This window comes from Ranitomeya variabilis, chromosome 4 (assembly GCF_051348905.1).
Source record: "Ranitomeya variabilis isolate aRanVar5 chromosome 4, aRanVar5.hap1, whole genome shotgun sequence".
NCBI classification, from domain to species: Eukaryota; Metazoa; Chordata; class Amphibia; order Anura; family Dendrobatidae; genus Ranitomeya; species Ranitomeya variabilis.
In genome coordinates this window covers 68,873,316-68,890,072 of record NC_135235.1, presented here as the reverse complement: position 1 = coordinate 68,890,072, position 16,757 = coordinate 68,873,316, and the positions used below count along the sequence as shown (strand labels likewise).

Here is a 16,757-nt window from a genome sequence, read left to right as displayed (position 1 = left end):
GAGTATGCTCATTACATACTTGCGGATACATGACCGCTCTGTCTCGCCGTCGGCACTGGAGAATCCTCACTGCGCACTGTGCGAGGGTTTCACAAGACTGACTGCAGCCTTCCGTGAAAGGCCTGGACAACCGCTTTAATCAACTCAAAATTCCAAAAGAAAAGAAAATCTATGTATACTCACCTCCCACAGTGCTGCCATTCCAGCACTACTATTCCCAGAGGGGTAAGTGTGTGACAATTCTTCAATATTCAATTAGAGGAGACGTGCACTCTGACAAAATAGTGGAAGGCAGTCGCCGGCCAGTGGTCACGTGGAATAACAATGTCACAACTGGGGACAGCAGCATTGGACTGGCAGCACTGTGACAGAATAGTATACATTATTTTTATTCTCTATGGCGACCTGAATTGAATAAAGGGGAATTCGGGACTTAGTGCAGGTAATTGCAACGTACCTGCATGTTATGCACAGCGCCGTTCTTCCCCGGCACAGACGCTCCTGCAGGGAATTCAGCTACCTCTGCTGACGTCATGTCTACACAGCAGAGGCTTTTTTCCGCTTAGCTATGTTGATAGGGCAGGACTTCCGAGGTTATTCTGATTGACAGCTGGATCCCTACTGCCTAAATGGGGGAGCCAGCTGTCAAAGTGATGTGGGAAGTCCCGTCGGGTCAGCAGAGGAAGCTGAATCCCCAGCAGGAGCGGACTGTGACAGGGAAGAACGGCGCCGGGCACAACAGGCAGGCAGGGTTGCAATTACCTGCCTGTTAGTGCTTAGGCACATTTTTTGTTTTTCCATAAAGTCCCGGATATCCCTTTTAATTCTGGGTTGTCCAGAAACGGAGAGCCCCATTAAATAAGTTCATGAAGTAAGCTGCATGCTAGAAGTTATAATATCACAATAATTGTATGGTCAGAGCCTGATGATCATTGCTCAGCTGTAGTAAATGTGCCACCAGAAGTTGTGAAACTGCCTCCATAGGTAGGCTGAAAATAGGGATCCATCCCTGAAAAATAAGCAAAACACCTACATAGAAAAGAAATACCAAAAATATATTGTTTGTAAAAAACAAAGAATACCAAACCTAATATATTACCCAAGAGAAGTATTCAAAGATAACCAAGTAAAAATATATTATCATTTATTAAAAGTACATGATTATACACAAGAATACCAAAGAACAAAATCTTTGACTACAAGGAAATTGACATAAGAGAATCTTTATTAAAAATAAAAAAAAGCATTAAAATTGATAGTAATAACCACCTATGTGTACCAGGGGGTAAAGAATGTCAGGCAGACCACTTTGGAGTGGTGTGCGCAGGGGGCAGATGAGAGTCAGGCAGCCTGGTATGTGACCTTCTATGGATTTTTATCATTATCTTCACTGCAGGTAGTCTTGTCCTAGTGCCGGCCACTTGGGTTTTTATAATGTGTATTATGGCTATCTCCCTTTAATGTGCACCATTCACACTTGGTGTTATTGACTTTTTGATATCATAAATTTATTTGCTAACTGATATATTGAGTTGTATTAATTTCTCGATGCACTTTCCCTGATTGTTTGGTTACCACTGGGTAATTATTTATTTTCATTTTATTTATCATTATTTATTTTCATTTTATTTATCATTTTTTATGCATTATCTTTCAGTTTTTTTGGAGTAGCATTCTGTTCACAAATTTTATTATTATTTGAATGTTACCAGCAAGGCTATCTGTTTGTATATTTTTATGGCCTGCCTGACATTCTTTACTCCCTGGTACACATAGGTGGTTATTACTATCAATTTTAATGCTTTTTTTTAATTATATTTAATAAAGATTCTCTTATGTCAATTTCCTTGTAGTCAAATATTTTGTTCTTTGGTATTCTTGTGTATAATGTATTTTTAATAAATGATATTATATTTTTACTTGGTTATCTTTGAATACTTCTTTTGGGTAATACGTCCCTGAAAAATACCTAGTAAAAGTGGGATCTTTGGTAACAACTTAGCAATATACGTCCCTTGTGTCATCACGTGACTGCATCAACAATGGCAGAAGGGGGCTGGCTTAGCTAATGAAAGTGAACCACTTAACCAGCTCCTTTCACGACTTTCAGAATTGCAGCGATGAATAGTGACACCCGGCTGAATTAAAAGTATATTTGTAAGTAAACAATTTGCATTATAAAACAATGATTATTTATTTAATCGTTGGACAATCTCTTTACAGAGCAGCATTTATTTCATCACCTGTGTACAAAACGCCTCTGTATTCAATAAAATATATACTGAATATAGACTTTAATGTTTGGTCTCCGTCTTCTCCGTGCCAAACTTCTGCATCTAATTAGCTTCCCAGAGGAAAGTAGTCACATAAGCGACCATGTGATTTCCACAAGTACAAGTCACAGGGACGACCGAGATTTGGAGCTTTCACACTTCTGTACAGAGTCAGCAACACAAGTCCCATCGCGGAGGCGCCGGCTTCATGTTGTGGTCACAGACCCTTTGGATTCTACATAGTTCAGAGCCTTCTCCTTTACCGCCTGAACGGTCTTCGCGTTGCCTTGCGTCTTCTCATACTCCAGGTAGCGCTTGAAGAAAAACTTTATTTTCTTTGGTGCCAAACTCAGATGAATGACGCGCTCAAAAATCTCCCTATAGAGAATGATAGGAATATTAATACATGGAAACCCATCAGACGCAATGAAGTGAAAGGGAACCCGAACCCGTTTTATTAACTGAAATCCCTTGTGTATGTATGAGTCCAGTGGGAGGTCCTACTAAGTGATTCCCTGTATGCGTTGTATGAGGATGTGTTCGCATGCGGCGATTTGACGTGTCCGCCGACCGCACGGGAACGCAAACAGTGCTACCGATCCATTACTTCCTGCCTCACCCTTAACTTAAAGGGGTATTCTCAAGATTGAAAGTTATCCCCTTTGCATTGATAATTTCTTTCATTGGGGGTCCGACTGCTGGGGCCTCCACCGATGCGGAGAACCGGCGCTCTGGTCGATGATGCAGACTGCTGCTCCTTTCATTATTAATGGGAGCCAGTGGATGCTGCGCTGGGGTCGGCGCTGCCATAGAGGATGACTGGAGCAGTAGTGCGCATTATTGGCCTCTGATTCACAGCCCCAATCCTTGGGCCTGGTATATGCACCAGAGGTTGGATACCCAGTGATACATTTGGAAGTCATTCCCCCCAAGACAAACCTCTTTAATGCAATGCATAATAAGCCAAACTTTCCCCAATCGCCCTGGGCACAGTCAGTCACCGCTGGATCTACCCTGGCACACAACTATATTCCTTTACATCTGTGTGACACTACACTTCCCAGCATGGCAGACACAATAAGTGTTATAGCTTCACATTGACTATATAAGAACAAAGCTCTGAACATTTAGCAATGGCAACCAACAAAGTAACTGTGCTCACCGGATTTCCTTCTTGCTGCCATATTTCACCATCATGTCGATGTACACAGACCAGATGTCCGTGCGTTTAGGGTAGCTGCTCAATGTGCTCTCGAACAAGGCCTTGGCTCGTACGGTGTCTCCCATGCGGAACTCCAGCTGAGCAAACTTGGAGATCAGATCCACATCTGAGAAGAAAATAACGCTACACATTAGCCTAAAACCTACATCCGCAGCTTCAGCTACTTGGACGTCTGCAAGCCAAGCACAAATTAAACCTTTTGTTTAAAAGATCTGACATCGACACGGCTGGCAGACACCCAGAAATGCTACCACCGCTCGAGCGCCAGATATAGCCCACATCAGATCTGCTACAGCACTTCCAAGAGCCGCACAGCAGGCACACCGCCATTCACCAAGGAAGACTGGGTAAGTCCTTTTTCTCGTTCCGCCACCACTCTGTATACGTTCCCCTTCAAGGACAAGAAACCAACTAATGTGGGGGAGATGTACTGTCCCTTTTATTCTGTAGGTTTCCTGTCTTTGTTGGACAGATCCCTTCTCTCGCGGTGCGGTCATGCGTGCAAGGAAAATCAGAGCTAGACAGACCATTTTCGAAAACTTTCAGAAACTTTTTTTTTGGGGGGGTGGATTGAGTTCTCATGCGCCGATATATTAGAAGCTCCACACAAATATTATATATAAATACATATATACACACAAGCCTAGTATGCGTGGACTCTGCACAGGCCTATAGCTAAAAATCAAGGAAACTTTTTCAGCGGGTTCTCGTCATTCTTCTCACAACTATATGGACACACGAGTGATTCTGTTCCCCAGTGGCCAGAACTTCACGATGGAGTAGATGGGCAGCCGTCTGTTAGTTTGTGCTTCTGCTGTATTGGCTTGGATGCATTAATATATACACCGGAGTGAAGCTAAAAGTACAACTATTCAGTCCTGACAAATCTAAATGACTGCGATTACCATCACACCCCCAGACGCCATTGAACCCGGTGCTTACTATTCAGCAGGTGCATTTTCTTTACCTGGAGGTAGTTTCAGACTGAGTTCTGAAAGAAGTATTCGCTGTTATGTTGCTATTTACCAGGTTGTGCTGAACTAGAGAGAAACGAAGGATGAGAAAATCAACTCTGCCGCTTTGCTTAATCTCCCTTATTCACTGTCCTGTCAGTCTCACCGCTCCATGGCAGCTCATGACCTCACACCTGTCACTCACACTGTGCACTGGTGTACAAGGAGCATGAGCCAGGCCTGCTATGGCCAAACGTATGCCTCAGAATATACTTTCATAGGGTTAGACTCTACAATCCTGTACGCATTCATTACGATCGGCCACTGTAAATATAAGGGCAGGGACAGACGACCGTTTTTTCTCCATCCAACAAAGTTGGTCTGATTATGCTAATCACACTCAGAGTTTGATCAGAGTGGGATCCGATTTTCACAGAGCTGGAGAGAAAAAAAAATCCAGGTTTCTCCACCTTCTCCATTATGACAGTCCATGCACATTGAATCGCATTTAGATGTCATCTGAGTTCAGCCCAATTTTTTTCCCAGACCCAAAGACATGAATGAGTAAATGCCATCTTATCCTAGAAGGCAAATTGTGCGTGCTGCGACTTATTTTTGCTCGGACTGAGTAGAAAAAAGGAGATTTTTGTGTGCTCACTGTAAAATCTCTTTCTCTTAGCCTCTAATTGGGGGACACAGGACCATGGGTGCTATGCTGCTGTCCACTAGGAGGCGACACTATGCATAATCTGAAAAAGATTAACCGTAGCTCCTCCTCTGCAGTATACACCCCTGGACGGCGTCAGCCTTCTCCAGTTTTGTGCAAAAGCAGTAGGAGGAATGTAACATGAATAACATAGACATGCCTATAAGAAGGCCATTATGTACGAGCTCAAAGAACAATATGAGAACTCAACAGTAACAATGGCCCGAAAAAGGCAACAAGGTGGGAGCTGTGTCCCCCAATTAGAGGCTAAGAGAAAGAGATTTTACGGTGAGTACACAAAAATAGGGATTTTTGTGTGTACTCACCGTAAAATCCTTTTCTCCGAGCCACTCATTGGGGGACACAGGACCATGGGTTATGCTGCTGTCACTAGGAGGCTGACACTAAGCTGAGACAAAAAAAGGTTAGCTCCTCCCCTGCAGTATACACCCTCGTACTGGCTTCCAGACACCCAGTTCAGTGCAAAAGCAGTAGGATAGAAACAATATAACCAGTAACATTAGAATATAACATGTCAAACAAACAGTCAAGAACAAAAAACAAGATCACGAGCCGAAAAAGGCTACCAGGGTGGGTGCTGTGTCCCCCAATGAGTGGCTCGGAGAAAAGGATTTTACGGTGAGTACACACAAAAATCCCTATTTCTCCTTCGCCTCATTGGGGGACACAGGACCATGGGACATCCCAAAGCAGTCCCTGGGAGGGAAACAATACAACCAAAAACCTCCATGTACCAACAGACTACAGGTGCGCAACGGCCGCCTGCAGGATACGCCTGCCAAGGGCCGCGTCCGCAGAGGAGTGGATGTGGACATTGTAATGCTTTGTGAAGGTATGCAGGCTAGACCACGTTGCGGCCTTGCAAACCTGCTCCGCTGTTGCCTGGTGCCGGATGGCCCAGGAAGCACCCATCGACCGAGTGGAATGAGCTCTAATCCCCGCCGGGATAGGACTGCCTCTGACTCGATAGGATTCCTGGATAGCAGATCGAATCCATCTGGCTATCGTGGATTTAGACGCAGCCAAACCCTTTCTGTGACCCTCCGGGAGCACGAAAAGGGCGTCCGATTTTCTGAAGTGAGCCGTTCTGGAGATGTACCTCCTGAGGGCCCTAACCACGTCCAGAGTATGGAGAGCCTTCTCGACTCTATGTTTGGGCTGTGGGCAAAAGGAGGGAAGAATGATGTCCTCATTGAGGTGGAAAGAAGAGACCACCTTTGGAAGAAACGCCGGAGAAGGACGAAGGACTACCTTGTCCTGATGAAAGGCAAGGAAAGGAGCCCGGGAGGATAAAGCGGCGAGCTCTGAAACCCTTCTGATGGACGTCACCGCAACCAGGAAGGCAACCTTCCAGGAGAGGACCGAGAGCGGAACGTCTTGCAGGGGTTCGAACGGAGGTTCCTGAAGGACCCCTAGGACCAAGTTGAGATCCCAGGTCTCCAGCGGCATCCTGTAGGGAGGAACCACATGGGAGACTCCCTGGATGAAAGTCTTGACCTGAAGGTTGGTGGCGATCCTACGCTGGAAAAGCACGGATAACGCTGAGATCTGACCCTTGAGGGAACTCAGGGCCAAACCGGAGTCCAGACCAGCCTGAAGGAAATTCAAGATGCAAGGGATGGAGAAAACGAGAGGAGGGAGACCCCGGAGCCTGCACCATGAGAAGAAGGATTTCCAGACGCGGTGGTAGATGGAGGCGGAAGACGCCTTGCGAGCACTTAACATGGTGGGGATGACCTGCTGAGAGAAACCGGCACGAGTTAGAACCCAGGTTTCAACAGCCACGCCGTTAAACGTAGGGCCCCTGAGCTCTGATGGTAAATCGGTCCTTGGCGAAGCAGGTCTGGGCGGTCTGGCAACCGCAAGGGAACGTCGGCTACGAGCTGAACGAGCTCCGCGTACCAAGCGCGACGAGGCCAGTCTGGGGCGACCAGAATGACTGGAACTCCCTCCATCTTGATCTTTCGGATCACCTTCGGCAGTAAGGGAAGGGGAGGGAACACGTATGGGAGCTGAAAATGATGCCACGGAGAAATCAGCGCGTCCACTCCTATGGCCTGGGGATCCCGAGATCGAGCAATGAAGTTGTGGACCTTGGCGTTCAATCTGGACGCCATCAGATCCACGTCCGGGGTCCCCCAGCGAAGACAGATCTGGTGAAAAACCTCTGGGTGGAGTTCCCACTCCCCCGAGGCAAGGCCCTGGCGGCTCAGGAAGTCCGCCGCCCAATTCTCGACTCCCGGAATGTACACCGCGGAGATGATGGAATGGTTGGTTTCGGCCCAACGAAGGATGAGGGAGACTTCCTGCATCGCGGCCCTGCTGCGGGTACCCCCCTGGTGGTTGATGTAAGCCACCGCCGTGACGTTGTCGGATTGGACTCGTACAGGGTGACCCGCGAGCAGGGGGTGAAAGCGACTCAGAGCAAGTCTGATAGCACGAATCTCCAGGATGTTGATGGGAAGTTTGGATTCCCGAACTGTCCAGAGGCCCTGGGCAGAGTGGTGGAGGAACACCGCCCCCCAGCCAAGAAGACTGGCGTCGGTAGTCACCACTAACCAGCGGATCGGGAGGAAGGACTTCCCCCGGAGGAGAGATGGGCCCAGGGTCCACCATACGAGAGATTGTCTGACCCGCGGGGACAGGGGACAAGGGCGGTCGAGAGAAGAGATGCTCCTGTCCCAGTTGTCTAGCAAAGCCTGTTGCAAGGGACGGAGATGGAGTTGAGCAAAAGGAACTGCTTCGATTGCTGCAACCATCTTTCCCAGGATCCTCATGGCGAACCGAATGGTTCGCAGGCGAGGATGACAGAGCGTTTGGGCTCCTTGCTGAAGTGCTTGGGCCTTGGACCGAGGAAGCAAGACCAGCCCCCTCGAAGTGTCCAGGATCATTCCCAGAAAGGAGATCCGACGGGCAGGAACGGGAGAGGACTTGTCCCAGTTGATCAACCAACCTAGGCGCGAAAGAGAATCCAAGGTAATGTGGACGCTTGACTCGCAGGCCTGAAAAGACGGGCCCTTTATGAGGAGATCGTCTAAGTAAGGTAACACGACGACTCCTCGAGAATGAAGGATGGCCATGACAGCCGCCATGACCTTGGTAAATACCCTGGGCGCCGTGGCGAGACCGAAGGGTAAGGCCGTGAACTGGAAGTGATCCTCCAGAATGGCAAAGCGGAGGAACCTCTGATGAGACGGGAAAATCGGGATGTGAAGATAGGCATCCTTGATGTCTATCGAGGCCAGAAATTCCCCTCTTTCCATCGAAGAGATGACCGATCTGAGCGATTCCATCCTGAAGTGCCGGACTCTTACGCACTTGTTCAGGAGCTTCAGATCCAGAATGGGCCGCACTTTTCCGTCTTTCTTTGGCACGACGAAGAGGTTTGAGTAGAAACCTTTGAACCTCTCGTGTTCCGGGACCGGGACAATGACCCCGCTCTGGCGGAGGATGTGAATGGCGCAAAGAAGGGCGCGAGTCTGAGTTGCCGAACTGGGAAGACGAGAGGGGAAAAACCGAGTTGGAGGAGGAGAGGAGAACTCTATCTTGTAGCCGGACGATACCAGATCCCTGACCCATTCGTCGTGCACGACGGAGAGCCAGGCTTGCTGAAAAAAGAGAAGGCGTCCGCCTATTCTGATGGTATCGACTGGCACCGTTCCCGAGTCATTGAGACGGGAATCTGGGAGGTCTGGAACCTCGGGTTCTGGGCTGCCTTGGTTTCCCGCGCCAGGAAGGATTCGGCCTGAAGGAGGGACGAGAGTCTCTGTCATTGCGAGAGGAACGGTCTGATCTGGAAAGCCCGGAGGGATTGGACCAGGCTGGGCTGGTACGAAAAGGCCGAAAACGAAAGAAAGGCTGGCGCTGGAAAGCCGCCTTGGGCCTCTGTTGGGGAAGGAACTTGCTCTTTCCCCCTGTGGCGTCGGAAATAAGCTGGTCAAGCTTTTCGACGAAAAGACGCCCGCTTTGAAAAGGGAGGGAGATGAGAGATTTCTTAGAGGAGGAGTCTGCGCGCCACTCCCTGAGCCAAAGAGCCCTTCTGATAGCAATGGCGTTGGAAGCCGCCGATGCTGCGCAATTCGCCGCGTCGAGGGAAGCGAACATCACGTAATCGCTAGCCATGGCTAACTGCTTGGCTAGGTCTGCCATCTCAGACGGGAGGTCCTGTTCATTAATGGATTTCGCTAGAGCATCCGCCCAGGAAACCATAGCCTTGGTCACCCAAGCCGCGGCGAAGGAGGGGGCCAGGGAAGAGCCAGAGGCTTCATACACTGAACGAGCTAGAGAGTCTAGCTGGCGTTCAGTGGGACTCTTAATTGAAGCGCCCTCCGGAACTGAGAGAAGCGTTTTAGAAGCTAGGCGTGAGACCGGCGGATCTACTAAAGGGGGATCCGTCCAGTCCTTCACGAGATCCGCTGAAAAGGGATACTTGGATGCCAGGTCCTTCTTACCCGTGAAACGCTTATCTGGATGCTCCCTGTGACGCCTGACTATATCCAGAAAAGCTGGATGAGAGGCAAAAGATTTGTGGGAACGTTTGGATCTGGTAAAAGAGACCGCGTGTTCCGGAGCGGAATTAGCGTCATCATCCACCTTAAGAGTGTGATTGACAGCTACAATGAGGGAGTCAACCGTAGCTCTGAACTCCGGAGCCTCCGGGTCCAATGATACCTCGGACTCATGTTCAGAGTCGTGAACGCTGTGAGCCCCCAAAGAGGGTGAGCGAGAGGTGGAGCTGGCAGAGTCTGAGCGGCGAGGAGAGCGCTCAGGAGAGGTAGTGCGGATCCGTTTTCTGGATGACCGAGTCTCTCTAAGTGGAGAGCGGCCCCTGCTGGCCGACGATTCCCCTGCTATGAAGGGATCTCTTAACGCCTGAAGCGGATTACCCTGAACCCCGGGAGGATTTTGAATGGATTTGATGGCGTTGGCTAAAAAATCCACGGACTGTGTGAGTGAAGCGACCCACGGGGGGGGACTAGGTACGCCAGAGTCGGTGGCGGTGGAGGGCTCCTGGGCACCTGGGGCATCGCAGGCAGAGCAGAGGGGAGAACTTTGAGGCTTAGGAAGTGGGGCCTGGCAGGTGGTACATGCAGAAAAAAAGGTTGTATGTACTTTAGGTAGTTTTTTAGACCTTGACTGCGACATGATTCTAATGCAGAAAGAGGCCACAGGGACTATAAACTGGACTGGGAAGCAGAGGGAGACGCTGCAGGGGAGAAGCTGACGATGTCTCCTTACCCCGGTCCTGTGTCCCGCTGTCCTGGGAAGCTGAGAAGCCTGAGAGGAGACTGGCTGCACGTGGGCGCAGTGACACTGAGGTGCTTCCGAGCAGGAGCTGCGGCATGTGGAGTGAAGATGGCCGCCGAGATCAGGAAGGAGATCTCGACGGCTGTGAGAAGCGCCAGGAACCAGGGGCGGCGCCGCCGATGACGCGCAGGAGTGGGCGGAGCCTATCGGCAGCGACCAGCGGCTAGGCCGAAGCCGGGGGCTAAATTTGCGGCCTGGGCCCGGCGCGCGGCCGCAAAGTGCCGACGTTACAGCGCTACAGCCCCTAATGTGCCCTGCTTAAGAAGGAGCCCTCCGGACCGCCGGCGACCCCCCCCATCCACCACGAGACACTTACCCGAGGAGGTGAGAGGAGCCTAAGGATGGCTGGGACGGTGCAGGGGATGGGAAGCCTCCATCCACCAGCCCCAGAGGGGAGTGGAGAGGAACCGTCCACCACCTGAGTCACACAGAGCATTGGTGATGCAGTGTGGTCTGCACGGACGCCACGGGAATAGCGGGCCACTGTACAGCCGAGGGTAAAACCTGGTGGACAGGGCAAATGTCCGGCAATAAAAAGGCCTGGCTGCAGAGGAGGATACTGGAGGTAAAACACCAGTGCTCCTCTGTACAACATGGGGAGATCGGCGTCCCTTTTAGGGAAAAAACCGTCGCCCAAAAATGGTCAGCTCAGGCAGTGGCTCCCACGTCGCAGGAGAGGATACGGAGAGGTGAAACTCCCGTGCTCGCCTGTTGTTGGTTCGGGGGAGATCGGGGGAGATCGGACCACTAAAGAATCCGTCGCCCCCTTCGTCCGGAATGGATTAAAAAATCCGTGAAAATAAAAATCAGTGTGCCTCCTACGGACACTAAGCTTGAACTGGGTGTCTGGAAGCCAGTACGAGGGTGTATACTGCAGGGGAGGAGCTAACCTTTTTTTGTCTCAGCTTAGTGTCAGCCTCCTAGTGACAGCAGCATAACCCATGGTCCTGTGTCCCCCAATGAGGCGAAGGAGAAATCTCCTTTACTCTGTCGCCTCACTGGGGGACACAGGACCATGGGACGTCCCAAAGCAGTCCTTGGGTGGGAAGCAATGGACGAATATTGTGCAGACAGGCCCCTATACTTGGGGCACCGCCGCCTGCAGGACACATCTACCCAGGCTCGCTTCCGCTGAGGACTGGGTATGAACCCTGTAGTGTTCAGTAAACGAGTGTGGGCTAGACCAAGTGGCCGCCTTACACACTTGTTGTGCCGAAGCCTGGAGCCGCATGGCCCAGGAGGCCCCTACCGCCCGTGTAGAGTGTGCCGTAATACCGGCTGGAAGAGGAGAATTCTTAAGGCCTCTTGTATGGTGGATGTGATCTTCCTGGCAAGGGTAGCTTTGGAAGCTGGCAGACCCTTGCGGCCGCCTTCCGGAAGAAGGAAAAGGGATCAGACCTCCGGAAGGACGCAGTCCTAGACACATATATACGCAATGCCCTGACAAGGTCAAGCGCATGCAGAGCCTTCGCCACTCTATGAACCGGGACCGGACAAAGGGAAGGCAGAGAAATTTCCTCATTGAGGTGGAAGTTGGACACAACCTTCGGAAGGAAGGATGGGACCGTACGGAGAACTACCTTGTCCTGGTGAAAAACCAGGAAGGGCCGTCTGCAGGAGAGTGCGGTCAGTTCAGACACCGTGCGCAGCGAGGTGATTGCCACCAGGAAAAAAACACCTTCTGGGAGAGAGAAGGTGGAGCAGGACCTCCTTAAGGGGATCGAAGGGTGGTTCCTGCAATGCTTTCAGGACCAGGTTGAGGTTCCACGTTTCTAGTGGTCGTCTGTAGGGGGGAACCAATCGGGAAACCCCCTGAAGAAAAGTCCTTACTCGCGGCTTGGTAGCAATGCGCCTTTGAAAAAAAAAGCACTGAGAGGGCTGACACCTGGCTCTTAGGCGAGCCCAGGGACAGCCTGGCCTCCAGACCCGATTAGAAAAAAACTAGGTAGTTTGGGGAGGGAAGAAGGGAATGGGGTCTGGCCGCGATATTCGCACCAGGTAAAGAGAACTTTCCAGGTACAGTCATAGATCTTGGCAGAGGCTGGCTTCTGTGCCCTGATCATGGTCCTAATGACATCCGTCGAGAGCCCTGCCTGGGTTAGAACCCAGGTTTCAAGGGTCACGCCGTCAAATTGAGAGCCCCTGAGTTCTGGTGGTAGAACGGGCCTTGTGATAGAAGATCCGGGCGGTCGGGGAGGCGCCAGGGGGCGTCTGCTGAAAGTTGTACGACGTCGGCGTACCATGTACGTCTGGGCCAGACCGGTGCGATTAAGATGGTTGGAACTCCATCTTGCTTGATCTTCCTCACCACTCTGGATAACAGGGGGAGAGGTGGAAAAATGTACAGAAGCTGGAACTGGGTCCAGTCCTGAACCAGAGCATCTGCTCTGAGCGACTGCGGATCGTGTGCTCTGGTCATGAAGTTGGAGACCTTGGCATTGAAGTGGGATGCTATTAGGTCCACATCTGGGGTCCCCCAGCGATGGCAGATCTGGCGAAAAATTTCGGGATGGAGAGACCACTCTCCCGAGTCTATTTCTTGTCGTCTGAGGAAGTCTGCTTCCCAGTTGTCCAAACCCGGAATGTGGACCGCCGAGAGAACCGAGCATGTGTCCTCCACCCAGTGGAGGATGTGTGACACTTCTCGCATCGCCTGGGAACTACGGGTCCCCCCTGGTGATTCACATATGCCACAGTCGTGGCATTGTCCCATTGTATTCTGATGTGAGAGGCTGCCAGTAAGTGATGGAAGGCCCTCAATGCCAGGAGGATGGCACGAATTTCCAGGATGTTGATGGGCATGGTCACTTCCACTGGAGACCACTTGCCCTGTGCCATGTGGTGTAGGTGCACTGCACCCCAACCCGTCAGGCTCACATCGGTGGTCAGAACCTTCCATTGACCTGTGAGAAAGGATTTCCCCTTTGCTAGCGCGGTTGGCTTGAGCCACCATTGCAGGGACCTCCTGGTTGACGACATTAGCTGGAATTCCCTGTCGAGAGGAAAAAGGATTCCTGTCCCAGGACTTGAGAATGGCTAGTTGGAGAGGCCTGAGGTGAAACTGGACCAAATGGGACCGCTTCTATTGCTGCCCCCATCCTGCCGAGGACTCTCATGGCAAACTGGAGAGATCGAGGGGGTTTGCGGAGGAGGATGCGAACTCCTAGGCGGAGAGCCAGTGCCTTGTCCCTGGGAAAGAGCACTAGGCCCCTGGAGGTGTTGTATAGCATTCCCAGGAAGGTCAGAGACTGACTCAGGGTTGGCGATGACCTTTGTAGGTTGACTAACCAGCCCATGCGACTCAGTGTCGGTTGTGATTAAGACGCTGAGCTCGCAGTCCTTGAAGGTAGGAGCCTTGATGAGTAGATCGTTCAGGTATGGAACGACTACTATGCCTCGGGAGTGCAGGACGTCCATGGTGGCCGCCATGACCTTGGTAAACACTCTGGGAGCCGTGGCGAGTTCGAACGGGAGAGCCACGAACTGGTAGTGGTCCTGGTCGATTGCGAACCTGAGAAAAAACTCTGATGAGCAGGTGCAATCTGTATATGCAGGTATGCGTCTTGTATATCTATGAAGGCGAGATATTCTCCCTTCTCCATGGATGCCATGATGGACTGAAGGGACTCCAGCAGAAGTGACGAACCCGTACGTATTTGTTGAGTTGTTTTAGGTCCAGTATGGGCCGTATAATGCCTCCTTTCTTGGGGACTACGAATAGATTGGAGTAGAACCCTCGGAAGCACCCGGCTGTGGGAACTGGTACTATGACTCCTGCTTGAAGAAGTGAGGAAACCGCTTGGTGGAAGGCAGGAGCCTTGGCTGGCGGTTTTGGGGGAACAGAGAGGAAGAATCGGTTCGGTGGGTTGGAAGTTGACTATCTTGTATCCGGAAGACACTAGTTCCCTGACCCACCTGTCTTCTGTAGTAGGCATCCAGACTTGCTGAAAAGAGCAAAGTCGCCTACGGCTGAGATGTCTTCCGGGGTCCGTGAGTCATGAGGAGGAAAAAAGTCTGAGGTTTTCATCCTTTGGGCTTTGACTGGCCTGCTTTTAACTGCCAGGTCTTGTCCGACCTTTGCGTCGACCGTGAGTTGTCCCTGTGTGGGGAACGGTTACGTGCTGGACGCGAGACCGACCAGCCCGAGGAATTCCGAAAGGATCGGAATCGGGTTTGATACACTTCTTGTAAGTGCGTATAGGTTTCAGTTGAGGGAGAGAGGTACTCTTACCCCCGATGGCGTTGGATATCATTGTGTCCAACTCTTCACCGAAAAAGTCACCCACTGAGATACGGGAGGTGCGTGAGGGACTTCTTTGAGGCTGCATCCGCTTTCCATTCCGCAGCCAGAGGATACGCCGAATCGTGATGGCGTTTGATGCTATCCCCGCTACGCCCCTTGCTGAATCCAGAGCTGCATGAAGCATGTAATCTGCTACAACTGCTATTTGGACCGCTTGGTCCGACAGCTCAGGAGCAGATGCTTGGAGGCCAGCTTGTAAATTTTTGGCCCAAGCCAGGATGGCCTTGGCAGCCCAAACTAAAGCGAACACGGGAGCCAGGGAGGCCCCTGCCACCTCAAAAAATTGAACGAGCCATACGTTCTACCTGCCGGTCTGCTGCGTCCCTGAGGGTTGAGCTATCTGGCAGTGAAAAGAGGGTCTGTGCTGCTAGTCTAGAGACTGGGGGGTCCACTTCGGGTGGATCTGTCCATTCCTTGGTGTCCTTCTGTGGGAAAAGGTACTTTGCCTCTAGATATCTGCGATTAGCTAAATTTTTTCTCAGGCTGTGAGAGCTGCTTTTTAAGGCTTTAAACTCTGGGTGGTTAGAGAGAACCTTAGGCGGCTTCAGAGGTCCTTCAAAGGAAATCTTGTTCTGGGGCCTCTGGTGGCAGATTAGAAATGTCCAGCACCCGATGGATGGAAGAGATCATGTCCTCGACTAGCGCTGTATTGCTAGGGGGGATTGGGATCAGGGACCCCTCCGTTTCCCTGTCTGAGTCGGAGTCACAGATGCCTTCCGAATCCTGTGTATCACTGAGGCGTCCCCTGCTGGGTAAGCTGGGGAGGAGGCCTTCTCTGGTCGGGGATTGCGGAGATCTGCATTGTCTGCCCCTGGAAGGGGACGATCTAGATGACCTGGAGCTACGGTGTCTCTCCCTAGAAGGGGATGACCGTGTGCTATGGGATGATGCAGATGGACTTGACCTATGGGTCCGCTTGCGTCCTGACCTAGACGTGGATGTGCCAGGTCGTTCTGTTCCTGAGTCAAGCTCTCTCTTTGCTGGGTAATGGTCATAGCCGAGGCATGACTCTGCAGAGCCTGAAGCAATGTGGAGATTTGTTATCTATAGACTGCGTCATAGATTGCGACCTCTGAGTGACCCATTCCGGCGTGGCATTAGACACCGAGGCATTGGCAGGGGCTTCTTGGGGCTCTGACGCAGTAGTTTGGATGCAGTCCTGGCAGTGCGTACGTGCTGCCACTGGGGAGAGCGGTCCTGCAGGCTGTGCAGAATGCATAATAGCAGTCCTGCCTGGTTCTCCTGGACCTTGAGCCCGGCATAGTGCACAGAGTGCAGAAGGGCCTGCAGAGGACCTTACAGGGGTAGCTGTGCAGAGGACCCCATAGGGGAGCCTTATAGGGCATATGGATTCACAGCCGAGTAAAACAACCCAGCTGTGATCTTACCCCACCAGTTTGCCCCTAGGTCCAGCGCCGAAGATCCACAGTCCTGTACCCCCCGGAGACTGGCTGGCCTGGTCCTGCTGACCGGGAGATGCAGGGTTAATCCTTGTTGCAGTAGAAATGGCTGCCGAGGAGAAGAGGCAGGGGGAGAAGGGGTGAAGAGCTGAGAAAAAAAGGCAGCAAAGCTGTGTAAAAATGCGCCCTTTCTGTCTCGATCCACCCCCTCTATGACACTGTAGAGTGTCATATTTGTCATCCAGGGGGGCGGAGAGGAGGCGGTGGCTTCAGCTAGGCCGAAGCCGGAGCCTAAATTAGATGCCCAGAAAGGCTCCAGGCTGGCGCGGAAAAGTTTGGGGGGGGGGGGGGGGGAGGGAAGTCGGATCTGAACCGGACCCCCCGGATTTAAAGGCAGGATGGCGGTGGGGCTATAAGCGGAAGGGGGGCCCTGTGAGGGGTCCCGAGGCAGTATAGAGCTGGTGCTGCCGCAGAGACAGGGGCGCAGGGAGCCCTGTGTCTGTATGTGCCATGCCTGCCTGCACTCCCCCCGGCCCCAACAGGAGCCCGCAGCTGGGCTGGGGTCCCTGGAT

At 51.6% G+C, this 16,757-nt stretch overlaps 1 protein-coding gene across 1 annotated transcript in view; it reads right to left on the bottom strand.

Annotated features, from left to right (window-relative positions):
- Positions 1 to 2,171: 2,171 nt before the first annotated feature.
- Positions 2,172 to 16,757, bottom strand: part of PDCD11 (programmed cell death 11) — an 82,552-nt gene continuing 67,966 nt past the window's right edge. Inside the window, exons 35-36 of the mRNA XM_077258678.1 lie at positions 3,436 to 3,601; positions 2,172 to 2,651 (exon numbers count right to left, since the gene is read on the bottom strand). Coding sequence (XP_077114793.1) covers positions 2,480 to 2,651; positions 3,436 to 3,601 — 338 coding nt within the window. The 3' untranslated portion in view covers positions 2,172 to 2,479. The remainder of the gene's footprint in view (positions 2,652 to 3,435; positions 3,602 to 16,757) is intronic.